The sequence below is a fragment of the Alosa sapidissima genome, chromosome 6, assembly GCF_018492685.1.
Source record: "Alosa sapidissima isolate fAloSap1 chromosome 6, fAloSap1.pri, whole genome shotgun sequence".
NCBI classification, from domain to species: Eukaryota; Metazoa; Chordata; class Actinopteri; order Clupeiformes; family Clupeidae; genus Alosa; species Alosa sapidissima.
The window spans coordinates 34,472,955-34,500,643 of NC_055962.1; the positions used below are offsets into that span (position 1 = coordinate 34,472,955).

Genomic DNA, 27,689 nt, shown 5'->3' on the forward strand with positions numbered 1-27,689 from the left:
CATAACATGTGCAACCAGCTCTGATTGGCAAAGATTATTGATAGGCGGGGCACAGATGATGACATTGTGGTTTGACGTTGCACGCGCGGGAATGGACGAGAGGACGGACTCTGGACAACTGGATTCCTATCAAGTAAACTCTTGTGTTCCTGAAATTTGGTTTAAACAAGATTATAAATGAACTTTGATGAGATTAAGTTTGTGTCTATATTGAGAAGGTCTAACGTTGCGATTAGTCAATGTCAGCTAGCTAACGTCATAACACATCACGGCTAGTGCAGTTAACGTTAGCTAAATCGGCTAACGTTTGGTAAATCGGCAAACAAAAAAATAATAGTAATGTTAACGGACACAGGATCGTGTATTCCTAGTTAAACCTAAGGGTATGCTATGATAGGTTTGCTTTCTAGATCTATAAGTTAACTGACCAAGTCTAGAAGTTAAGCGTACGCTGACTGATTCCCATGGAAATTAGGCTTGGGGACTTGGCATTGTTGTGTTATGTAAAGGTGTATATTTGGAAATATCACAATTGATAAGTGTCTGTTTACACGTCCGTTTAGTTTAGACAAACTAATTTTTACCTCTGTTGAAGTTGTGTCTGTTTGCTGGCTTAGGTTGTCAGTTCATGTTATGATGGTTTGCTGTGGCTTTACCTAAGTTGTTGGGGCACCACCACTGTCAGGGGAGTTTTCCGGAGAAACGAAAGCCTTAGCTCACATCCTATTTGACAGGAACTCAGATCACAACAACGACTACTGAATTGTCAATGTTAACATTAATCAAGTAACACATTAATCCTTACCAACAGAGCAATTTGCGTAAAGATGTCCAAACGGAAGATTCAGTCTACGGGAGAGAGTCAGCACAAGAGGTCACGGTCTTCTCAACCAGAAGTATACGACGATGAAGACTTGGAGTTTCCAACAATTTCTGAACTTGAAGCTGACCCCGTGTCTTCAGTCTCCGTACGTCTTTCAAACGAATCAACTTTGCGAATTACATTATCTTGCATGTAATCTATTGTCTTGCACTCTGTCGACTGTATTTTTGACGTAAATTGACTTGTTTGTTTAGACGACGGGAGATGTGGGCATTATAGAGAGCATCACACTGAAGAACTTCATGTGCCACGCACATCTTGGCCCCTTCACGTTCGGACCGAATGTCAATTTTGTGGTTGGGAACAATGGAAGTGAGTGAGGCCTTCTCTTTATCCGCCTTTTCTCTCATGTTGTCTTGTAACCCTCACATGCACTTCTGTCATGTCACACACGTGATTGTTATAGCCCATTTGTGTGATTTTCATGTGCCATGTACAGGGTTTTATGTACCATCTTGAGTTAACGGGGTGATATGTATCAGCTGTTGCAAGGCACTTTGCATTCAATTCAAGACATGGGATTCTTTGGCACTGACCAGATTAGTCCTAGTAAGTCCTAGTAGACGTGGTGGAAATGTAGATACATCTCTGCTCCAGTGTAAATGTATATACATTTTTTATTTTAGAACATTGCATTATATGGCTTAAATGAGGAATTGGAAATATCTTGTTTTTTTTGTGGTAGGATTAACGTAATGTTTTATTGTATCAATGTACAGTAGGCCTACAGTATGTGCCCATGCATCTCTATAACATGATTGGTGATTAATTAACTAGGCCATTGGCCACTGATTAGAATATGCACCTATACAGGACCTATTTAGGGTGGCTTAGCATGCACTACTCTTTGCAGTAAGGAAAGTCAAGGATTAAATTAAACATTTGCATTGCATTTGCCCTGGATATCTTTAAAAAATATCTAACTTTTTGTTCCTCTGTGTGTAAGGTGTTGCATACCCCCCCAAATTGGCAAATTATATATACCAACACACATATTTTGTATTGTTAAGTTGCGTTGCTGTGTTGCATAGTAGTGTCTGTGTTTGTGCGTCCGTGAACGGGTAATATTTGTCCGTGTGTGTGTGTGTGTGCGCATCTTAATTTTGAGGCGTCTGTCCTCAGGTGGGAAGAGTGCTGTGCTCACAGCCCTTATTGTGGCACTGGGGGGGAAGTAGCATAGTAGTGTCTGTGTTTGTGGGTCCGTGAACGGGTAATATTTGTCCGTGTATATGTGTTTGTGTGTGTGTGTGTGTGTGTGTGTGTGTGTGTGTGTGCGCGCATCTTAATTTTGAGGCGTCTGTCCTCAGGTGGGAAGAGTGCTGTGCTCACAGCCCTTATTGTGGCACTGGGGGGGAATGCTCAGACCACCAGCAGAGGCTCTTCACTCAAATGCTTCGTCAAGGAGGGAGAAAGGTGAATAAAGAGGCAGAGATGTCTGTTACTGTTGCCCACTGTTTCCCTGTAACAGTGGGCAACAGTAACAGACTAACCAAATCCAATAACAAGCCTCCATTCTCAAAATGAAAGGCAAAGTCAGCTTTTGCATCATCTTTTTTGTTCACTTAAATGATTTGTCTGTCCTGATAGTAGTATATGAGCTCATCTTCTAGGTATGTGGTATTTGTCTTAACTGATTATGGTGTATAGAATTAAAATGTGACTCCAGTAATATATTATGTAAGATAATCTGGCAAATCCCATAACCATAATGTTTCTAATTAGTGTGTGTGTGTATTTCTGACGGCTGCATTTGGAGTGTCAGCAGTGTCTCTTAAAGCACACATGTCTCTGTTCCCAGCTCTGCTGAAGTGTCCATCACGATAAAAAACAGGGGGAACGACGCCTTTAAGCCCGAGGTCTACGGCGAGTCCATTATTCTGGATCTGCGCATCTCCAGTGAAGGCCTCAGGACGTATAAACTCCGCAGTAAAACCGGTAAAGGCGGCTATGCCCACAGACACAATCCATGAGAACCTCAGCACTGGTAGTTTCCAACATATTGAAGTAATACAATTTAGGAGTTCCTCTTTCTATCAGTTTTTAACGTACCCGGTACCCATTAAGCACTAAGGGGGTACCCAGTAGGTTGAGAACTGACAAAAAGGGTCAACAGACCTGGATAGAGCAATGTCAGGCGTCCATATCAGTATTGACAGTCTGTGTATCAGCAAAATCTTAGTTTGAAGCCATTATTTTCAGGTGGAAGAACTACATTGTGTTTTAACACTGCACTGAAAGCTAGACTGACCAGTTTGTACTTGAGCTTTAGTTACAGAAGGTTTATGTAGCTAAACTACATGTGTACCAACTTCAAGCAAAACATATTTTTTATACCAGGTCAGTTGATTTCCTCGAAGAAGGATGAGCTGATCTCTATACTGGATTTCTTCAACATACAGGTACTTAGGGATAAGCCATCTTTATCAGTGCCATTGCTATATCGCTATGTCATCTCTGTGTAGTGTGATGCTGTTTCCTGATAACCGATTGCACTTCCTGTCGATTGTTGTGCCCAGGTGGACAACCCCGTGTCCATTCTAACTCAGGAGATGAGCAAGCATTTCCTACATTCTAAAGGGGAGGCGGATAAATACAAGGTAGAGCCTGAGCTCTGGAAAACACTTTTATTGCTTGAACATTGGGAATGGGAATTTTGGGAATGGGAATTTTTGCTCAAATCTGATTTTTTTGTGTGTGTGGCTGTTCACATTGCTTTTATTAATGTGGCAACAACAACAAACAAACACAGGCACAGCACGCAGCTAGCCTGACTGTGAATGACTGACTACCTTTGTAGCTCTCTTCCATTTCCACTGAGTGATGCCATAAACCACATCAGAGAGGGTGCTCCCCACTTCGCTGGTGCTCCACAGCCATAGCACCACACTCATATGCTCATGAGCCCCCATGTTCATGCCCCCCAAGACTGTAGCGCTATGGCTTTCTGCTACTCGAGCTAGGTGAAACCATTTGAAACAGAGATTTATGAGAATTGTGTTTTAACCAAGGACCAAAAGCGTCATACCCTGGAAATCCAGAGTTCTCGCGAGAGCACAATGGAATTGTCTCTGCGAGACACTCTGGCAATAAGCAATGATGCATGTTACTTTTACCCCTTGCATCCCGTGGAACCGTCAGGACGGTCGTTTGTTGACCGTCAGGCCTCAACAAAAGACCACCTTCAGCATTCACTCCGCATTACTCCCAGCGCAAATGTCTATTAAAGGCGCAGTCAGGGATTTTATGTGATTTAAAGGGCATAACATTTTTGTCACATTCAGCACTCCTCTCATGACCTCTAGCTACTCATTCTGTGAGTACACTGTAAAAAAAAAAAAACAGTCTATATAGGCAGCCCAGGCTCCGAAAACTGGAAACAAACTAAGTGAGGGCAGCCTGTCCCCCAAAGAAAACAAACCCTGTGTGGAATTTCTCTGGCAATACTGATTTCTCTGGTGTGTATCGTTTGGTCCTTGGTTAAAATATAATGTTTGTTTTTTTGTACAAAAGCATCTGCTAATGAATGTAAACATAAACACAAACAAACGCAACTTTCTTGCGAAATCCCTGACTGTGCCTTTTAAGATTGACATAAAAGTCGCATGAAATACGATAACTATTCAGACTGCGGTCGCATTGCAAAAAAAATAAAAATAAATCACGCCTGTATCTGATTTAGTACCACATATAGAAGTGGCCCAAATGAGAATGGAAAAAGTCAGATTTCATGTGACTTGCACTGTTCACACTGTTTTGACATCATCAGATATGTGTCACATCAAGTGAATAAGTCTGGTTTGGCCTTGAAATGTGAACCTAGCCATAACAATGTCTATATGGCCAATTTTGTAAGTCTTAGGATGCTGTGACCATATTGCATACTGTGTCGGCTGTTTTGCCTGTGAAGGTCATAGTTGTTAGTTTATTCAGAAGTCAGTAAGTCGGGCATCACAGCAGTCAGTAAGTCGGGCATCATTGTCAGTGTGTTTGATGTGAGATCAGCGTATTGGTTTGGGCGGTAAAGAATGTTCTTGTGGAGCACACTCCAGCTGATGAACTGGTTGTGTTGTAGTTCTTTATGAAGGCCACGCCAGCTGATGAACTGGTTGTGTTGTAGTTCTTCATGAAGGCCACCCAGCTGGAGCAGATGAACGAGGATTATGACTACATCATCAAGACCCAAGGTCTCACCCAGAACACCGTGGATCAGCATGAGGAGGTCAGACCCTGATTCACAAATGTCCTTTAACATCACTTCACTCATGTCCTTTAACATAACTTAACATCAAGTCAGAAATAGACCTCTGTATAGATAATATTGAGGTCATTTTATTTTGTGGACTTATAGATGTATGAATTTCTTTGATGATTATGCAGTAAATAGTATGATGTACTAATAAAATAACATTACTTCAATTACACAGTAATTCAATTAACTGAGTAATTATGTAATGAACTAGGTAAATTATAGATTTTTTTTATAACTCTAAAAGTATTTCTCCTTCTGGAGTCTTCCCTGGTTTAGAGTTAGTCAGCCGAGCAGTGTTTTGCCTTTGACTCTCCCATGTAACTTGAGCCAACAGTTGACTTTTAAACTTAAACTAATATGTTTTGCCCATTTCTAAACAAAACACACCAAGAGAATGCACTGCAAAAAAAGTTTATCTAACCAAGTGTTATTAATCTTATATTAAAATCTATTTAGATAGATAGATAGATAGATAGATAGATAGATAGATAGATACTTTATTGATCCCCAGGGGAAATTCAAGGTCTCAGCAGCATACATACAAGACAAACACATTCTTTAACAGCAGAAGAGTAATTAAAGTATATAATATAAAAAATTTGGAAATGTTTTTAGTATAAAGAGACTTACCTAGTGCTTTCTCGTAAAATCATTTGACTTAATTTAAGACGTCTCATCATGAAAACAATCAAATTTGCCTGCCAGTATGTTAAGCAAATTTGTCTTGATAAGATGCTTTAAAATAAGTAAAAGTCCTATAAAATTTAGTCAAAATGAGAGAGCGTTAGGTAGGTCTTTATACTAAAAACAATACCAACTAGATTTTGTATCTTAATATAAGATTAATAGCACTTGGTTATATTTGATGTGTTGCATTGTGTAAGTCCACTTCTCTGGTCTGCCTGCCCTAGACTCTGGAGGAGCTGAAGAGAATGTTTAAGGAGAAGGAGGAGAAGTACAAGGGTTTGTCCTCGCTGGAAGAAATGAACAAAAAGCTAGACAACCTCAAGAACCAAATGGCCTGGGCGTTGGTTAGTGACTCATTTAAACACACACGGCGCACTAATGCCCTTAAGCATAACAGTAGTGCGGCATTGTTTAGAGGATTTAGGTGTTCATAACCAGTCAGCAAAAGCTGTGAAGGTGACCTTTCACCTTTCAAATTACATAGCATACAGTTAGCTCATCCATTGGGTAATTCTCTGTGTCTCATAATGTACTGTAACTGGATGGTTAATGGCATTAGAGACATTTTTATTGTTTATATATTTATTTGTTAAAAAGTGTGTGTGTTTGTGTAGGTTAATGAAATGGAGAGGGAGCTAGGCCCTATGAGTGATCGAATGGAGGCTGAAGAGAGGTCAACACCGAAATATGACCAGAAGGTTGCAGAATGGAAGGTATCTTTTTTTTGTTGCATGGTTATGGTTATGGGATTTGGCAGACGCTTTTGTCCAAAGCGACTTACAAAAAAACAAAAAAAAACAATACAATAGCTAAATTAACAATAAACCGTTTTAAAAAGTTGGTAAGACTACATTAAGGGAATAGCAATAATAAACAACAATGTCAATCAATCAATAGCCTAATGTAAATAAACAAATTCTATAATATATTACACACTTAATTAAGTGCATACTTAACAGATATGCCTTTAAACCCCTCTTGAAAGACCCAAAACTATCAGAGGAATGGAGAGGACTCATTCCACCAACAAGGAACCACTGAGGAAAAGTCTTGAATTTTACATTTCAAGTATCTCAGAAGAAAATATGTATCATAATGATTACATTCGACTACAACCCCAAAACCCATTCAAGAATCTTTCCCACATCTTGTCAAAGTCTTCTGGTGTAAGGATGGCTTTAATTGACCCGTCACTTACTCCACAGTTTCAGTGATCTAAATCCCATCTCCTAACCTGTGCCCTAAAAACAGCCGTCACCGAAAAATGTCTACTGTCACATGACTTCTTCAAAACTCAGACACAGGGATGTTCCTAGCTTTAAGCCCTGTTTTAAACACGCGTACAGTAATTTCCTGTGTATTCGCCACATTGTGTATAAACCGCAGGACGGTGTTTTATGCAAGTTAAAAAACAAAAGCATATTAATACCATATTAACTGCCCCAAGAAATTTTTGCAAAATCAATGTATAAACCTCAGCTTATAGTTGGGAAATTACGGTATAGAGCTGTAGCGGTTGTGACGATCCTGTTTTGCGTAGGCAAAGGTTGACGAAGCAGAGAGGAAGTACCGCGAGCAGCACGAGCAGCTGGAACAGGTGACGGAGCGTCTGCAGCAGCGGCGGCCGCAGGGTGCCCAGCTGCGCAGTGATGTTCAGGAGCGCAACCGAGCGGTCAAGGCTGTAGAGGTAACACACACACACACACACACACACACACACCAGAAACATTGGCCAGTTTCCCATACACTGATAAAGACTAAAAGCTTTTTTTCAATCGATTTTCATCACAAAGTCTAACTAAAGCTTACCTATTAACTGCAAATTTTAGGGCTGCAGCTGTCTTTTGGAATCGTGCATTCTACTGATTTTTTTTTTTGCATTCTACTTTTTTTTTATTTTTTTAATTAATTGATCAATCGAGGAATCGGATTAAAAAAAGAAATCTGCTTTATTAAGTGCAATTTCTTAATATGCACAACAAATGTCATGCTGTAAAGCAGTGGTTCCCAAACTACGGCCCGCCACCTCATTTTGGGTGGCCCCCCAAAACATGTCTGTGGTATATAGCAACCGTCCCGCACGGGAGTACGACATTGTCAAACTATAACCTCCGCAATTTCCCCCATTCATTCTCTATGGCGAGTCTTAACAGTACACATGTAATATTCTTTTTGTCCACTAGTGGTTATTTTGGCGCTGTTTCACGTTTGCCATCAAAAACGGAATGAAATGTAGGCCTTCCTGCAAACAATGTAAGAGGCCTATGCTGACTGCATTAGTGCTCAAAAGTATTGTAAAAGTTTATCAATTAATTGTTAATAACTAACTAACTTCTATTCAAGTCATATTTCTGGGACTTTCTGGGATAATTATTTCTATTTTGTATTCACTCGTTCAAATGTTCATAGGCCTACAAAGAGGTCACAAGTTCAGGTGAGTAAAAGTTAGAATGGTGGTCATTTCAGACCACTTCAGCGCTTCATAAAATTCTCATAGTTTGAGAACTTTACATTTTCAGAGTTCAGAGTTCACCCATTTTTAATAAAATATACTTTTGGGAATGCAAAAGTCTATTATACTAAAAGTTTATTAGTATTATTTAATTTGAGTTACACACTGATATGGCATGGCAATATAAACACAGCTAACAATGGTATTAAATTGCAATAGCCTATAGATTAAATGTAATGGAATATACGACTAAGGTTAGCTATTTATGGTTACTGATATACTCCGAGTCTCTGGCCCTCTCTTAGAGCCAGGCATAGTAAGCTGGCCCTCGGAAGAAAAAGTTTGGGGACCACTGCTGTAAAGTAATGGAGTGTGTGTGTGTGTGAGGGACAGAGGTGAGTGATTGTGATGAGGACTTTTTTGGTGTATTGCTCACTTGCAATTTAACATGAATTAGTTTACTACTTTCAATTTCCACAACTTAACATCATATCAACTCACGACATTAGGCTACAGCTGCTAAAAATACTGTAGACCTACGTTCTAATTAGCGCAAGTATCATTACATACGTCATACATTAAATCAGCTAAACATCAATGTTGCCTTGTGTCGGCTATGCTTGGTGAGCTGGTGTTAACAACTGGATGCCTTCGGCTCAGATGTTGAATCATCGTTGATGTGCTGTTATGGTATGCCAGTTCTGCTTTGCACATTGCACCTTGTTGTCTTGTTTGAAATGATCCCAAAACTTTGGACATTCTCTGCCTTTTGTAAATCAGATGTAAATCAGGTTATTAGGCCAAGTATACTTGCGCATACAAGGAATTTGGTCTCTGCATTTATCCCATCTGTGAATTAGTGATACACACAGAGCATACAGTGAGGTGAAGCACACAATGAGCACACAATGGATTTTCCATTAGACGTGTAAATCCATTGCCCGAGTTGGAAAGTGTAAATTACCCAGCTTTCTTGCGGCATTTTGCGCAGACACGCCCACTTTACCTCGGAGTACTTGAGGGTACCCAGAGGTGGACGTACAACCTTACTACAAACATGGCTGCGCCCATAGTTGAGATGAGATGACATGTATTTTTTTTTTGCATATGTATCGTAACACCCCCAATATCTGAAAGTGGTGTGTCTTAGGTATAGGCTCAATCCAAACCCACAGGGTACAGTTGTGAACTCCTAGCCTGGAAGCCAGTCCGAACTTAGCCCCGGCCACAAAATTTGAGTCCTGGAAGTTCGTTCTGGACTCGTTCCATTGACTAGCCTCTTTGAATATTATTTAGAAGAAGGATATGTTGGCCACTAGGATTCACGGTAGGCTATTTCCTTGGTCTGATTGGTTAGGTCTATCCAATTGTGTGCAGAGGCATTATCCCTCCCTTTATCGGTTGAAACACGCCCCGTAATCACATCCCTACACTCTGATTCCAGACTCAAATTCTGAATAAAATTTTAAGTATGGCTACGTCAGGCTAGTGAACTCTAGATCCATACGGTATTTAAATGTTGGCCCTAGGTGTAGGCTCAATCCAAACCCACTGGGTACGGTGGTAAGTAATCCATACGTAATCCATACGTATTTAAATGTTGGCCCTAGGTGTAGGCTCAATCCAAACCCACTGGGTACGGTGGTGAGTAATCCATACGGTATTTAAATGTTGGCCCTAGGTGTAGGCTCAGTCCAAACCCACTGGGTACGGTGGTAAGCTCCAGATTGGTTTGCCTTTCTTCCTTCCATGTCCATTTGTGTCTTTAATAACCTGTGAAGCCAAAGACAAATTTCTACATTTGTGGACTATAAACATTATTATTAATTGTTATCATTATTATTATTATTACAGGGATTAACTCCAAACCCACATTGGTTTCTGCTTTGCAGTCTGTTTGCCTTTCTTACATCTTTTATGACCACCTTGTCTTCAGGCTAGCAGCCACAAGCTGAAAACCAATCAGCGGGACTTGGAGAAGGACAAAGAGCAGCTCACCAAGCGCATAGATGAGCTCAAACTCAGGTGAGAGGGTGACCACAGGTGTGTAAAACTCTATCAGGTGTTGTGTGTGTTGTGTGTGTGTGTGTGTGTGTGTGTGTGTGTGTGTAGGTGGCTCTGGGATGTCAGGTGGATGTTGACTAGGCACTGAAAAATATTGTGGGTATTTGTGTTGTTTGTGTGTTGTGTAAATATCATTTAAATACGAACATATTGCATATGTACAATGTTTATAATTATACATTAGCGTATTGTGCGTATAGTCTGTTAATTATCGGAAGTAATTGGCAGTTACTATTTAAGGAGTAGACCTAAAAACAGGAAATGTTGCACTCTATTGCTTTTGTTCATAAAAACTAGCGCAATTGCAGCACAGGTGCGTCCTGCTCCTAATTGTTTTTTTTGTTTTTGTTTTTCAAAACTGTTGACATATTTTTGTGTGTGTGTGTGAATTAACTGTTATTGAAAGTTTCTGAAGATAAACAAAACTAAAACACACAAACATTGACGGTCATCACAGTAAAAACAAAAGTCAAAACCAAGGAAAACAGCTGTACACCATTTAAAAGTAAAATAAGAGATGTTGACATCTTAAGTAAACAAAGCACTTCAAATGTGTCTCTAAACAGCTGATCTTTAAATGCCTGTCCGTACACTTTTTTTTTGTTGTTGTTGTTATTCTAGCATCAGGCAGGCGTGGGCGGCCGACAGCAAGGCTCGCAGGTGTCGAACAGATGATCTCTAAACGCTGATCTGTCCATACTCTTTTGTTGTCGTTCCAGCATCAGCACAGCGTCTGCGGCGGACAGCCAGGCTCGCGAGGCGCGCCTGGCAGGGCTGCAGCTGGAGCTGGAGGACCTGGCGCACCGCGACTCCACGCTGACCCAGCAGCTGGACCAGTTCCAGCAGGCCGTCGCCGCCGCCAAGGACAACCTCGACAAGATGAGGTCAGGGCTCTCTACCGCCGCAGACTCGAAGTCTCGCACCCAGGGAATGAAACATTCAGGGGGCAAGGGGGCAACAGAAGAATGGCTGTAGAGGTTGTTGTGGCAGCAGGGCTAATTGTGGATGCAGGGTGTGGGTGATGGGAATAGTTGTTTCGAGTAACAACTATTAAGAGGAAGATATAAATCTTACTTTGTTAATGCTGGCAGTTGCTTTTGTGGATTAAAAAAAAAAAAACCCTGGTGAAGGTGTGACCCTTATTGTACAGCTGTTTACAATGGTGTCCACCAGGGGATTGTAAAAACGTCACACAGCTCAGGGTGACCTTTGCAATATTCCAAAACACGTTCTTCCCCTCTACTTCTCTTCCTATGTCCCTCCTTTCATGCATTCTTTCTTCCTTCTGTCTGCAACCCCCCCCCTGTCACCCTTCCATCCTCCACCCATCTACCAGTCCATCTAAACACAGACATCTCTCACTATTGACACTTTGGTCCTTTCATCTGTAAGGTAACATCTTGTACTCGCTCTCTCTTCTCAGTGGTGTCCTACTCTCCTCATCTCCCTTTTACCCATCCTCAGTAGACGGAGATGGTGTCTCGGCTTCCTTTTGCAGTCAAACACGTCTAGCTATTGTTATTCCCCTAGATTTTATTGTAGTTTTTTTTTTTTTTTTTTACTTGAGTTCTCTGCCATTGTCTCCCGCCTCCTGTCCCTGGTCTTCCTCCAGCGTGCGTGCGTGTGTGTGGTTTTTGTGTCTCAGGAGCAGGACCTCCAACGCTCCTGTAACGTGTGTGTGTGTGTGTGGTCTTTGTGCCTCAGGCGTGAGGAGCAGGACCTCCAGCGCTCGTGTAACTCCAAGGAACAGAGCCTCCGTCAACTGGAGGCCAGCCGCACCAATCGCATCCGCCGCTTTGGCGAGCACATGCCCGCGCTGCTCAACGCCATCGACGAGGCCTACAACAAGGGAGTGTTCCGGAAGAAACCTGTCGGGCCACTGGGTTAGACCACACACACACACACACACACACACACACACACACACACACACACACACACACACACACACACACACACACACAAACACAAACATTTCAAGCAGGCATAATGCTTGTCTCCTAACGTGTTTATGTTGTGTTGTAGGTTACTGTATCCGTCTTAAGGACCCCTCTCTGGCTATGGCTGTGGAGAGCTGTCTGAAGAGTCTGTTGATGGCGTTCTGCTGTGACAACCATCAAGATGAGCGCCATCTACAGGCACTGGCGATGAGATACCTAAAGGACAAGAGACCCACCATCATAGTCAGCCAGTACAGTGATGCGCTCTATAACGTCTCCCATAGGTCAGCACTTGTACCACACACCTACACCTACACATACCTACACACACCTTAATAACAGCACCTGCTTCTTGATGGCCAAACACAGAAGACAACACATAGCAACTATTTTTTTTTTGTGTGTGTGTGTGTGGCCTAGTTGACCTTTTGAACTCTGCTTTTAGGGCTGTCAATCACCCACAGTACCTCAGTGTGCTGCAGGCTCTGGAAATTGACGACCCTAATGTGGCCAACTGTCTGATCGACATGAGGGGGATCGAGACCATATTGGTCATTAAGGTGTGTGTGTGGGTGTGTGTGTGTGCAGGTGTGTGCATGAATCCCTGACCTAATGTGAGTAATTAATTTGTTGTGTCAAGTTTGGATTAGATGATGTGATGTGGTTACATAATGTCGGCATTGCTATGAGGATGAAGATTAGATGATGTGAGGTGCTTGCACAATGTCGGCATTGCTATGAGGATGAAGATTAGATGATGTGAGGTGCTTGCACAATGTCGGCATTGCTATGAGGATGAAGATTAGATGATGTGAGGTGCTTGCACAATGTCGGCATTGCTACGTTGTTATTTTTTTTTTCCCGTCCTTGCGTGTGTAGAACACGGCGGAGGCCAGAAGGGTGATGCAGCACAACCGACCGCCCCAGAACTGCCGGGAGGCCTTCACCGGGACGGGCGACCAGGTGTTCACCAACCGCTACTACTCCACGGATGCCAACGCAAGGGCACGAGTTCTGGGCGGAGATGTGGAGGAAGAGATCAGGTGTGTGTGTGTGTTTATGAGGATTTTCTTGTTTTTCCCCTATGCATTGTAATGTGAGCATTATTACTTTAATTAACTTGCACAGATTTTATGTTTTTTGGTGACTATTTCCCTAACTTTGTAAATGTGAAAAGCTTTCCCGCGTGCAAAGTTTCCAGTTTAAATAGAAGAGTAGATCATTCTTACCCCTCTGTCACACACAGACTCAAACTCTCTGTCTGTCTGTGTCTGTCTGTGTCTGTGTCTGTCTGTGTGTGTCTGTGTCTGTCTGTGTGTGTCTGTGTCTGTCTGTGTGTGTCTGTCTCTGTCTGTCTGTGTCTGTCTGTGTCTGTCTGTGTCTGTCTGTGTCTGTCTGTGTCTGTCTGTGTCTGTCTGTTCCTCGCTCCATACAGCCATCTGCAGGTGTCCCTTAACAGCCAGCAGGAGAACCTGACCCGCCTCCGGCAGCACAAGCAGACACTAGACGCCGAGATCCGCCAAAACAACGCCCTGCTCAAGACCACCCATGATGAACGCACCAAAGTCAAGGTTGACCTTTCACCTTTAACCCTTTTATCTCAGACACTCATCGGCTAATTGCCCGGTGTCTCTTGGTCAGGACACATAATTGGCAGGTGGTAAATTGTGTCTTTTTGCTGATGAGTCCTCTTTTTCCAGAACCAATCCAGGAGGTTGCAGCTGGAGATCAGTGAACTGCAGAATGTGGAGGAACCTCAGTCTGAGGACCTGGTCCCACTGGTTAGTACCCAGCATACCTGCTTATTCACACACACCCTCACAATCACAAACACATCCACACACACAGACACACATACACATACACTTATAAAACAAGTTTTCTGATTTTTTTCCTGAACCTAATGGCCCTTTTCCACTATGGGGTAAAACCCCGGTGTCTGGGGTAAAGCCTCTGACTATTTAGATTTCCATGTTTGAGGCTGGACCGGGGCCGTGGAATACGACGAAACAATAAAAATTTAAAAATAGCCCGGTAGCATTTGTTTAGGGTTGCCTAGCAATATAAGTGTCTTTTCTTATTTTTGTTAAGAAAAACGATCTACTTATATATAAAAACTTTGCAAAATAATTAAGGATACAGGTTCTTACAATGTGATGACTTGTTTAAATGAAATAATTCATTTGTCGTATACTTGCGGTGCCATTGCTAAGCACTGTTTAGAAGTTTCTAGCAATGTTATCTAATGTCCCCGATGGTACTAACCTGACTCTCGCCAGATGAATTTCGTTCCGCCTAGCTCCACTCATCCATCTGGGACCAATCCATTGGAGTGTTGCTTCAGAAGGCTGGGCCTAATCAAAAAATGCTTGCATATGATTGAATAAGCCATGCTACTTCAACCACTCACATCGAAGCCAACCCGTGACGCTGATAACAGTCTCTCAGTCGCTTCTACGCTATGTCACATCTATGAAACTCCCGCCCTGCGTCCTGATTGGCTGAACCATAAAGTCGGTTGCAGAAATCACTCTCAATGGAAGAGGTCCCAGATGGATGTGAGTGAAGCTAGGCGGCGCTAAGCGGAACGAAATTCATCTGGCGAGAGTCAGGTTACGATGGTACAGCTCCTTATGGAAACACAACACTGAGGTCACGCACCAGTGTTTAAGACCGGGGAAAAGCCTTGGGCCAGCGCCAACAGAGTCAACAGTAATCTAGACTCATTCTGCAGTCTACATCGTGGTTCTGAACCTTAGTCACATAGACTTATTCTGCAGTCTTTATTGTGGTTCTGAGCCCTGGTCACCTAGACTCATTCTGCATTCTCTATCATGGTTCTGAGCCCTGGTCACCTGTACTCATTCTGCAGTCTTTATTGTGGCTCTGGACCTTAGTCACCTAGACTCACTCTGCTCTCATCATGGCTCTGAGCCCTGGTCACCTGTACTCATTCTGTACGTCCACTGCTGCATGTGTGTAGGAGGAGGAGCTGGAGGAGATCATGGAGAAGCTGAGCGTGTCTGGCCAGATGTGTGCGGAGGCCCAGGAGAAACTGAAAGTGGCGCGCAGCGCCGCAGCGGAGTCCGAGCAGAACTACCGGCGGCACCGAGAGCTCATCGCCAGCGCCGCCGAGGAGGCCGAGCCAATCAGGGTGCGTAGCTACTGCTGATCGAGCATGCTGGGAAGGGACGTATCAGGAGCAGAAGCGCTCTGGTTCATGAAGAACACTTTGTGTCCATACTGACGTGTGTGTGTGTGTGTGTGTTACAGGAGGAGCTGAGCAAATGTGATCAAGAGGTGGAGAAGTGTAAACATCACAGGAAACATTACGAGGAGAAACGCAAAGCCCACATTAACAACATCCAGGAGCTTAAAAACAACCTTCAACAGAGAGAGCGGGAACTCAAGGTACCTTCCCATACTAGCATAAGAACTCCCACATAGCACATGCACATATATACCTATACCCATGTATATACTTGTTGGCATGGAGCATCAGAGCACATTCACAGAAGCATGTAGTCTTGAGGTCGTGGTAGTGGGAGAGCTAGCCAATCCGACATGCTGCTGTTTGCGGGCTCGAGTCCGGGCGAGTGCAGGACTGAGCCGCACGGTCAACACAACACAGGTTACACTTGCACTGTACAGGTTCAGGTTCCCCCAGGGAATTGTGCTGTAAAAATGTCACTTTGCAGAGCCAGGAAAATATCTTACAGAATAACATTGTGTGTGTGTGTTTTTGTCAGGAGTCCATATCGAAGGCCTCGGAGATCTGTCCAGAGCGTCTGGAGGTGAGGAAGTCGGCGAAAAGCCTGGACCTCGAGATCAGCCGTCTGCGGGCCGTCATCAACACCCAGCAGGAGCAGCAGGGGGACCGAGAGCTTATTATCAGGTCTGTAGCTCCCCTCCCCAAACACACCTGTACTCTCCACACACACTCACACCTGTACTCTCCACACACACCTGTACTCTCCACACACACACCTGTACTCTCCACACACACACACACCTGTACTCTCCACACCCACACACACCTGTACTCTCCACACACACCTGTACTCTCCACACACACACACACCTGTACTCTCCACACACACCTGTACTCTCCACACACACCTCCACACACACCTGTACTCTCCACACCCACACACACCTGTACTCTCCCCACACACCTCCACATACACCTGTACTCTCCACACACACACCTGTACTTTCACACACACCTGTACTCTCCACACCCACACACACCTGTACTCTCCACACACACACCTGTACTCTCCCCACACACCTCCACACACACCTGTACTCTCCACACCCACACACACCTGTACTCTCCACACACACACCTGTACTCTCCCCACACACCTCCACACACACCTGTACTCTCCACACCCACACACACCTGTACTCTCCCCACACACCTCCACACACACCTGTACTCTCCACACACACACCTGTACTTTCACACACACCTGTACTCTCCACACCCACACACACCTGTACTCTCCCCACACACCTCCACACACACCTGTACTCTCCACACACACACCTGTACTTTCACACACACCTGTACTCTCCACACCCACACACACCTGTACTCTCCACACACACCTGTACTCTCCACACACACCTGTACTCTCCACACACACCTGTACTCTCCACACACACACACACACCTGTACTCTCCCCACACACCTCCACACACACCTGTACTCTCCACACCCACACACACCTGTACTCTCCACACACACACCTGTACTCTCCCCACACACCTCCACACACACCTGTACTCTCCACACCCACACACACCTGTACTCTCCCCACACACCTCCACACACACCTGTACTCTCCACACACACACCTGTACTTTCACACACACCTGTACTCTCCACACCCACACACACCTGTACTCTCCACACACACCTGTACTCTCCACACACACCTGTACTCTCCACACACACGCACACACCTGTACTCTCCACACACACCTGTACTCTCCACACACACCTTTTCTCTCCACACACACACACACCTGTACTCTCCACACACACACACACCTGTACTCTCCACACACACACACACCTGTACTCTCCACCAGGGCTGTTGTACTCGAGTCCAGTCTTGGACTCAATGTTTTTTCTATGGTCTTGGACTCATTGGCATTTGGACTTGGACTTGTCTCGGTCTCTGGCACTGGACTTGCCAAATATGGCTTTTGGTCTCGACCGATTCCAGGTGTCTTTATTATGTTTATATTGGAGGGAAAGGGGAATGGCTATACTTACAAATCCTGGGTGTTGTCACACTGTTTTTGCTTTTAGATCAACAAATAATAACTCAGAATGATTGTCTTGATACTGTCATGCATAAGACTTTTTTTTTTTTTTTTCTGTCCTGGACTCAGTCTTGACTTGGACTCTAACCTTTTTGACTCGGTCTTGTCTTGGACTCGAACCTTTTTGGCTCGGTCTTGTCTTGGACTCAAACCTCTTTGGACTCTTTGGTCTTGACTTGGTCTCGACTAGTCCTGGTCTTGGACTTCGACAAAGGTGGTCTTGACTACAGCCCTATCATTCAAAGTTCTCCAACATTTAACCAAATATTCAACAAATCTCTGCTCAAAAACAACACTTAGGGCCTAGGGCCTGCACAACTTCAACTACATGGCCATAACTAGGCTGCAAGTTTAGATCTCAATAAAAGGGCACTTTGTGACTCAAAATGTTCTACTACATAAAAGTAGCCTACATTTTAATTTTAAATATGTGTTTTCTAGAACATTTAGCCTACCATCGTTAGCACACATCTCCATTGTAGTATGGCTACGTGATGGCAAGGGGCTTGGTGTTGCGCTCTCTCATCAGTGGGAATCTATTGCAGCACGTTTTGAATGGTGGGTCTGTGCGTCTGCTTGAGATTGCTGACATTTGCGTCTGGGAATGGGACCGCTTGCAATGTCAGCCTCTGCTGCACACATTTCAACAATCTTCCACAAACTCACGTCATCTACTGATTTTGTCATTGCCTTGAATGGAGGGATTTGCCTGCAGTGGATTTAGCTTTGTACTCCCCACACACACCTGTACTCGCTCCACACACACACACACACACACCTGTACTCCCCATACCCACAGCACACACACCTGTACTCCCCATACCCACACACACCTGTACTCCCCATACCCACACACACCTGTACTCCCTGCGTATGATAGTTATATCACCAGATTGAGGCATTATAATGCTGCTTATTGTCTGTCAGGACGTTTCCCTGTGGTTTCTTTTACAAATATTCAAAGTGCGCCGGAGATGACCATGGGTCGTGAATCAGAGGTTTTAGAAGAGATCCCGCACACTGCCCATTCCACATGCGAAAATGTATTTAAATAACACGTTTCGGTCTCAGACCCTCATCAGGTAAATACTGATTTGAAAGTCCGAGACCGAAACGTTGTGTTATCCAAATACATCTTTGCGTGCGGAATGGGCAGTGTGCGGGATCTCCTAAAACCACTTCTTTTACAAATATGAAATATGACCAGAAGTTGAATGATAATGACAGCTAGCCTATGACTTGATTAAGCCATTAAAATGCTGTTTGTCAGGATACTGATTCACTGGTTTCTTTTAAAATTATGAGCTATGACAGAAGTTGGGTATGAATGTTATATATTCCATCCCATAATACTGTTTTACTGGGTTATTTCACACATAATCTATATGGACCTGCTCTATAAGCACCTTATGTCTGTTTGGAATTGTTTTAAGAGCCTATTGATCTCAGAATAAAGGAAGGTCCACCACATCCAGTGTTTGTGAATATATTTAACTGAACTGATTAAATGTAGCTGGATACTGCTGAACGCATGTCTCTTATAGTCACAATAGTCATTTTAGCAACACCATATTTTGGGCGGCCCGCGAAGACCCAGTGGGTTTCCTGTCTGGCCCACTTGGTATTGTAGTTGAATAGCCCTGCTGTAGGGCTTCTCTATTAGGCAGTTTACCACTTCCTCTGGGTTAACTACCCCCATGGTTGTCAGTAAAGCATGTAATTGCAGTCCACCCGTGCACAATCTCCTCTGTGGTTGCAGTCCACCCGTGCACAATCTCCTCTGGGGTTGCAGTCCACCCGTGCACAATCTCCTCTGGGGTTTCTCTCGCTCTTCTCTTTAACTGCCTCTCCTCCGTCTGGTTGTCCTCTCTTTCTTCTCACTCTGGGTGGGTTTACATGAACAGTGATTTAAACTATTCCGAATTAAAAAGAAGATTGGTCACCTGTTTACATGGGGTATCGTATGTTCTATTCTGATCAGGTGCTCTCAAGCGCTTTAGAATCTTTGTTCGGACTAGCCCTTGCTGCTTTGATTTTGCTTGAGGAGCTACAGCGGGCAATCCTGTTGACCTTATACATGGCTGTTCAGTCGGAATAAGAACGGAATACACCACCTCTTTCATTCCGAGTCGAATTCTAATCGGATCAGTAGCTTTATTCCGATTAAGGTGTTTATATGTGTCATTTCTATTCCGATTGTGCCACCATTCTGATTCTAATCCGAATAAAAGTGTCCATGTATACCCACCTACTGTCTCCTTTTAAATATTGTCTCAACTTTTGTGTGTTCCCCAACTGATGTTTTTCTCTGCACCACCCTTAATGGTGCCACTGGTAAGTGCCGTAAGACTGGGCAGTTATGTTCCTTCCTGATGAACGAACGATTGGATCTTGTGTTCGCAGGCAATATCAAGAAGCCCACCAGAAATACACTACAACTACCAGGGAAGTGAAAATCCTTAAAAAGTTTGGCGAGGTGATCTCAGAAATCATCCATCACAGACAGAAAGCTTACGCCAAGCTGAGAGGGTGAGAATACTTTCCTTTTCACAAAATGTGGGGATTCATGATGGTGGAGAATAACACCTACAGCATATGTTTGGTTTATATGACTTACCTTGGATAATTCTCTCCCTCCATTTAGTTTCTATTCACTGCGCTGCAAGTACTACTTTGACATGACCCTGGCACAGAGAGGATATGTCGGCCATATGAACTTCGACCACAAGAATAAAGCTCTCTCCATAGCTGTATGTCCACCTCAGGTTTCTACAGCACGTCTAACCTGAAGGCAGCCTTACTGTACCCCTTTTATCAGTTTCACACCCCTGTTCTAAAGTCCATTACTGCCATTTCCATCTGTCTGGTTTTAAACCTGTTGCCTTCAGATTCACATTCACAATTAGTCTGCCAGACACTTTTATTCAGAGTATTTGGGATGAAGCATGACATTTATATCACATTTTATATTTATATAACGTTTTTATTTTTAAAAAATCTTAAGTACTGTACTGTTTGCTATTTGTCTCTCTCTGTGTTCCACATCTTTGTATCTGTCTGCTTACGACCGTAGGTCCAACCCGGAGGCAAAAACAAGGCGTCTCTGAGCGACATGCGTTCTCTGTCGGGCGGCGAACGCTCCTTCTCGACCGTCTGCTTCGTCCTCTCACTCTGGTCCATCACCGAGTCGCCCTTCCGAGCCCTGGACGAGTTTGACGTCTACATGGTACACTGCAACATTCTCATCTGACCTCGCTATGCAGAGGCACTGTTACAGGCTACACACTGTTAATGGGCCGGTGGTAGCGTAGCGGCTAAGGAGCTGGGCTAGCATGCAGTAGCCTGTAAAGTTGTGAGTTCAATCTGGCTTCCACCATTGTGCCCTTGACCAAGGCACTTAACCCCAAGTTGCTCTGGGGACAATGCCCCTTGTAATAGAATTGACATGTAAGTCGCTTTAGATAGAAGCGTCTGCTAAACGAATATGAATTAAAGCTGATTCCATTCTGCGGTGCGTTTCCCAAAAGCATAGTTGTTAACCTGTTGGTTGGTTATTGTGGTTGCCAATGGGAAATTGCATTGCAACCAACAAAGTTGCTAACTTAGTTAGCAACTATGCTTTTGGGAAACGCACCCCTGGTTGTGTAACAGAGGCTAAATTACACAAATTGGGTCACGGTCCATTTATGGACCTAACTGTACTTCCCTTCAGGACTGCAGTAAATCACTCAAGATCTATGAATCCAGTTTGTACTGACACTGCCACTTTTTAGAATACAAAATCAATCCCCTGTTGATGAAATCTACCCGACCCCAGAGTGAGAGAGGTTGACTGGGAGCTACTGTATACTAGACTCTGACAAAGATGTGGCAGAACGTTGAAACGTTCCTTTATGTTGGCGCATTAATGCCTTAAAATAAACATCTGAAGTTTAAAGATCTGTGTTGCGCCGGTAAAACTCCTCTCTCTCGCTACAATTAGTCCTCTCCCGTTGACGCACCAGATAGTTGATCACAGAAGCGCAGAGGATCAACTGCTTTTCTAGTTGACTGAGTGCTGTCTTCTGTCCCTACTGTAGGACATGGTGAACCGGAGGATCTCCATGGACATGTTCCTGAAGGTAGCGTCCAGTCAGCGCTACAGACAGTTCATCTTCCTCACTCCCCAGAGCATGAGGTGAGCTTCCACATGCCTCGTTATTCAGGGATGTGATTCTTCTGGATTAATACGGAATTCCAGATTTTTCAACCTGAAAATGAGACCCACGCAAATCGATTTGGGACTCATGTGCGACAGCCGTGTCCTATGTGCTCTGTATATTTTTCTGCTTTTTTTTTGTCCTTTGCCAATCACAGTCCTCGTTATTTTTTTGGACCCAAACTCTCTTGTGCTGCTTTAATGCAGTCTGTAAATGTTTGTAAAAGCTTTGTCTTACAGTCCTCAGCCCTAAACTGTCCTTAGTCCATCCATGCCTGTGACTTACTGTGTTGAAATAGATGTTGTCCCACACTCCCATTTAAGCTTTTCAATTCAGTTCAGTTTAGTTCAATTCAAAACACTTTATTTATCCTCTAGTAGCAATTTGCATAACCACATAGAGTAGTACATGGATATAAATGATAACAAATATACAGTACAGGCCAAAAGTTTGGACACACCTTGTCATTTCAATGCGTTTTCTTTATTTTCATGACTATTTACATTGTAGATTCGCACTGAAGGCATCAAAACTATGAATAAATGCAAAGTTATTTGGCCCACAGATGAATATTTGTCAAGTTATGGCTTGCTGAATATGGTATTACATTTTAAAAAAAATAGCAACTTTGAAGAATTCCACATGTGTTCATTAATAGTTTTGATGAATCTACAATGTAAATAGTCATGAAAATAAAGGAAACGCATTGAATGAGAAGGTGTGTCCAAACTTTTGGCCTGTACTGTACATTAAAAATATACATAGAAGTGTATTAAAATATACATAGAAGTGTGTGTTCACCCATGTTAATGCACACCAAACTCCTGTTCTCTGTCTTTTAGTTCCCTCCCAGTCAACAGCCTGATCCGTATCTTGCGTCTGAATGACCCCGACCGCAACCAGACCGTCCTGCCCTTTGGACAGCGCAACTACCCCGACGACTAGCCCCGAGGGGTATCACCATGTTAGGTGTTGTTTTGTTTAAATGTTAAATGTTTTATTTAAGAAAACATGATGCTCCTAGACTTTCTTTACACGAGGAGTAGTTAAAAAAATATTTTAAGAAAAGTTCAGAAACAACTTCTGTATGTATGTTTTGTAGATATTTGAAATACTTAATCTGTAGAGAATTGTTTAAAAGACATGGTCCTTGTTTATTTTGATGTGAGAGAAACACACTGTCTGTTCTTTTGTGTTCTGTATTTTTGTTAATGGTAAATCATTATGTAAACTTTCCATGAACAATTTTTTTTCAAGTTATCTTAACTTCAAAGTGTTATTATACGTTCAGTTATAAATTCCAGAAGCAAAGTCAGTTTATAATGTATCATGATATTATTGCAGACAGTCCATATCCCCTTGGGAGCTCCATAGTGGTTTGGAGATGAGCATTGAAATATCAAAATAACAATATCTGCATTTGCACACCCGAGTACATTTTCATTACACCAATACAACTGTGACTGTGGCACAAAACTTGCTGTTGGGTAAAAGATTGGGTCATATGTGCAACCTCAGATGTGCTTCGCACAAATTACAGTCTGGATCATTTACTTTGTTTAGCTGCTCTTCCTCATTGATACAGTATTCAGGAGTTGAATGTGGACATACAGCTGGGGAAAAAAATGAAGAAACCACTACACATTTTTCTTTGTCATTTTGATGTTGCTGAGTGACATTCGAATGAGCTGACTGTCATATTTGAGACCAATGCAAATTTGAATATGACCGTCAACTCATTCAAATGTCACTCAGCAACTGTAGGATGTCATCAGAAATATGTGCAGTGGTCTCTTAATGTTTTCCAGAGCTGTATGTGTAGAATGCACTTTAGTGATTGTGTATGGTTATCTTTTGGTATGCACCATCAGAGACGGCACTCTTGAATATGTTTGTCACTTAAATGAGCCATCTGTAAATGACAGGTGCAACCTCTCAAAATTGGCCTCACAGCCTTTTTAATAGCTCATTTGACTTCATCAACATCTGATGACATTGTTAACTCAAAACCAGGACTCATACTGACATGGTACTTGAGGCTATAGCCTAATGAGCAGTCTCATTTGAGTATTGAGCCCCAGCTCATAACAGGTTGTTTTTCTTTCTTGTCATAATTTTTATTTGTTTTTATTATACGTTATTGTAGTTGCCCTTGAGTTTAAAAGAATGCTGGTTATGAATAAACTCCTTTTTTTTTCCTGTGTTCATAACTTTGACTTTTCATTTATGTGTAGTATTCCTGCAACGGTCCATTAAAGATTAGTCGAAAATTGTTTTAAATACCTGTTGATAATTTATGGCGATATACTTTAGTGGATGCCTTTGAACAATTGCATGTGTCAACACAGCCATGCGTTCACTCACTGGTTACACCTCTGTGTTGTCCGGTCCAATCAACTAACAGTAGGACTATGACCCCAAGCGAAATCCTCGGCAGTAAACAGAAACTGGATGGGGCAGGGGCGACAGCAACTCTTCTCGGACCAAGGCCATGAAACCAAAATCCCTTTACATAGATATACCAAGATTGTTTGGAAATGGAGAAGCATCGTCAACATTTCGGGAGAGCCAAGGGCCGTCGTACTGCCGGCAGGTTGATGAAAACCCCGACTTGGAGGAGCGTCACGAGAGCGAGAGACGGGGCAAAGCGGAGAAGTGTTCTCGTGAAGTTCACTTCGCTATTTTGGCTGAGAAATACCAGCCTCTGAGCGAAGACGACGAGATCAGTCAGCGGAGAAAAGAGGAGAGGAAGATAAAAAAGAAACAGAAAATCAAGAAGTACAGAAAGGTATGGCTTTGCATTCAAAAACTAAACTGTAAAATCATGTTGAACAATGTTATGTTCAAATGTACTGCAGCTATTGCAATGTTTATTTTCAGATATTTCATTTGCAAAATATCCGCAAGCCATGACGTCAAATGGGTAAGGGTGAGTATACGTCTAGCCTATTTAGCTTAATCAATGACAAAAGGAGTGTGAATATTACGGTCCAATGGAAATTAATAATAAAGTATCTATCTAATATTTCAGATTAAGGCATTGTATCCACATATTTAAAATCAGCGGAATCTGAAACAGTTTTTGCATGCCATTAATCATGATCTGTGCTTGGATTAGATCAGGGATTGGCAACCTTTTCTCTTAAAAGGGCTATTTCTTTGACAAAAATAAAACTGTCTGGGGCCGCAAAGGTGAGGGAACCATTTAAAATAAATCAGTTTAGACACCTCCATCTTTATTAGCCTCAGGTGGCATAATCCCCATACTCTGCATATGTGCTGTATTGTACAGTATAATACTTTCACTAACTGTTAATGTGTTGGGACAGCTTGAAGTTTAACAACTATATGAAATTGCTAGAAATATTTTATAACTTCTATTTTTAGAGGAAGCCAGGGAGCCACTAGAGAGGAACTAAAGGGCCGCATGTGGCCCTCGGCCTCAGGTTGCATACCCCTGGATTCGACCCTTAAACCCACATTTTCCTGCCAAAGTGATGCCTGGAAATTTGGTGATTACAAATGGAAAAATTAAAATTGTGTGTTTGTTGATAGCTGTTAGCAGACACGTGCAGTGCAAGGATGCCTTTTGCTGCAAGGACAAATTCTGAACTACAATGAACACATTCCCCACATAAAGTGATACCATTGGTTAAGAAGGCCCTTCCATAAGGATTTGAAGGGACTCTATATGAAAGACTAAATATTAAAAACAACAAATCCACACACACTTGAGTGGGATGTCACATGCATGATTCTTGGATTTTGCATTAAAAGAAGTCATTCATTTTAAAGAAAGTGATCTCTACTTTGAAGCAGAGCACTATAGGCCTATTTGGCCTATCATAGCAAGAGAGCAGGATTAATCTAATTTGAGCAATAGACGATACAGATAAGTTTATTGTGGTCAGTTTCTTGTTTGTTTTCTAGTGACTAATAGATGAATTAATGAGTGAAGAGAATTGTATGGTAGGAGCAGGCTTCACTCAGTCACTTTTGTATTTAAATGTTCTGGGCCAAACTTATAACTGATCAGAAAGGGGAAAAAAGGCTGCACTTTTGCATATAAAAATGTTTTATTGCACATTGTGCAATACAACTTAAATGAGTGAAGAACATTAACACAATTATGTTTGGTCCAAAACACAGCCACAGGTACAGTATGTGGTCTGAACATGGAGGTGTGCATGGCCATTTTTTGAGTTGTAAAGTAGGGATGAAACCCTGATTAATATTCATATGAATGAATAAATGTTTAATTTCTAATACTCTATTTTTGGACCACACTGAGACTTTGAAGACTTTGTATTGTTTTCCCTCTTTATCTTCAGTAACCTCTTGTCTTAATAGCCTGCGGTCTCTTCAGAGTGCACAGTCACGTTTGGGACATAAAATAGGCCATTGGGTGTCAGAGTGTGCGTGTGTGTTGTGTGCGTGTTCATGTGTATGAAATCTGTGTGTGTGTGTGTGTGTGTAGTGCTACTGATGACAGTAAACAATTCCATCTCACTACAGGTTACACCTATTTCCTCCCCAAGGAAAGCCATGTACAATAGCCAAAAATGAGGCTGTTTATTTTTGTATGAAGCAGGAAAGAACCTGGCCAGTGGTCAAGTTATGGGCCATTGTCCGAGGCAGGATATTTTCTGAAAGTTAATTTGAACTGAGCTCAAATGAAATGTATCTACTATTTTTAGAGCATGTGGACTATGACAACCTGCAATACTTAAGCAGATTTATTGTAATTTATACAATGTTAAAAGAATTGAGTGATTGTTTGATTGTATTCACTGGAGTCAATGCACTTGTATTCCAGAATGTCAGAAAGGCCTTGAGCTACTCCTGGAAATGCCTGCTGTTCAGCCTTCAAAACTTCTCTGTTGGACTCTCCACCCCTGTCTCGGCAGCTGTTCACGTCGTCCCAGAGTTCCACTAGGCCAGGACAAGAAAATAAAATCTGGGATGTTAAAAGAAAGAATATTCCATAAAGGACTGACTCATGAATTTCTTGTAATGGACCAAAAAAAATAAAAAAATAAAAACTTTTTTTTTTTTTTTTATCACACAACAGTTTTTAAATATTTCTGTCCTGGACACAAGCCTGCCAAAACCAGAGAAGCAAGGTGATTAGTGTCTGGTTTGTCAAAAGAGCACATTTTTCATACTGTCACGCTTGTCACCCCTGTCAGAGGGCACAACTCATATTGAGCTGCAACTTGTAATTATAAAGTCACTCACTACTAATATGTAACTATTCACTGATATATGTCTTGAGCAAGACACTGATTACAGCAGAAGACATTTGTATTTTGTATGGAATGTGTATGCTAAGTAGAGATTGTGATTGTGGGATAGATTAGAGGAGGAAGAACGAACATAAGTCATATGTTCAATCATTGATCAAAAGCAAAAGTTGTTTATATATCAATGTCTTCCATTCATGTTAGTGATGATGTCAAGTTTTGCCAGTTATGCCATGTAATATCTCCTGACTTAGCAAAAACAGCTACATAGTCAGAGAGAGAGAGAGAAAGGAAGTCATTGTTTATGGAAGTACTTTGAGGAAGTAAATTAACAAACTATAATGGTTTCACTTAAGAGAGAGAGAAAGAAAGTTGGAAAGACAGAAATCAGAGGACTAGAGTAACAGACTCTAGTCTATGCTGTGCCTGGTAAAAGGGAGATTTTGAATGTGCAACCGGTGGTGAGGCTAGATCTTTTATTGCTCGACACCTGTCAGTATGCTGGAAATATGATGACTATTACAGAATTGTATTGTGGAGTAATCTTTAATAAAGGCACATCAATACACATGTTTGATTTGTATGTAAATGCAACTGATACAACTGACTGAACGAAAAAAAAGCAATGATTTAT

General features: G+C 42.4%; 1 protein-coding gene across 5 annotated transcripts; it reads left to right on the forward strand.

Annotated features, from left to right (window-relative positions):
• The first annotated feature begins 26 nt into the window (after window positions 1-26).
• On the forward strand, window positions 27-27,623 carry si:dkey-119f1.1 (uncharacterized protein LOC557127 homolog). Of its 5 annotated transcripts, none has more exons than XM_042095328.1 (29): window positions 27-133; window positions 812-968; window positions 1,078-1,195; window positions 2,191-2,296; window positions 2,682-2,818; window positions 3,221-3,282; window positions 3,400-3,480; window positions 5,001-5,102; window positions 6,044-6,163; window positions 6,434-6,532; window positions 7,360-7,506; window positions 10,208-10,296; window positions 11,055-11,219; window positions 12,040-12,218; window positions 12,361-12,559; window positions 12,721-12,835; window positions 13,155-13,318; window positions 13,711-13,846; window positions 13,976-14,056; window positions 15,259-15,429; window positions 15,549-15,686; window positions 16,025-16,170; window positions 20,017-20,142; window positions 20,258-20,363; window positions 20,687-20,839; window positions 21,693-21,790; window positions 22,655-24,600; window positions 24,693-24,741; window positions 26,629-27,623. In XM_042095328.1, the coding sequence occupies exons 2-27, from the start codon at window positions 828-830 to the stop codon at window positions 22,755-22,757; spliced, it is 3,282 nt and encodes a 1,093-aa protein (XP_041951262.1). In that variant the 5' UTR covers window positions 27-133; window positions 812-827; the 3' UTR covers window positions 22,758-24,600; window positions 24,693-24,741; window positions 26,629-27,623. The 5 variants fall into 5 exon arrangements, with proteins under 5 accessions (XP_041951262.1, XP_041951263.1, XP_041951260.1 ...); XM_042095329.1 differs by having other exon boundaries at window positions 24,693-24,735; XM_042095326.1 differs by lacking the exon at window positions 24,693-24,741.
• Window positions 27,624-27,689: the final 66 nt, after the last annotated feature.

Bases quoted from the DNA above. Each gene is read 5' to 3' on its own strand.
- si:dkey-119f1.1 (XM_042095328.1), top strand. From the start codon at position 828: ATGTCCAAACGGAAGATTCAGTCTACGGGAGAGAGTCAGCACAAGAGG. The intron at 2,819-3,220 runs GTAAAGGCGGCT...TTTTTATACCAG, and splicing joins TAAACTCCGCAGTAAAACCG to GTCAGTTGATTTCCTCGAAG. The intron at 12,219-12,360 runs GTTAGACCACAC...GTTGTGTTGTAG, and splicing joins GAAACCTGTCGGGCCACTGG to GTTACTGTATCCGTCTTAAG.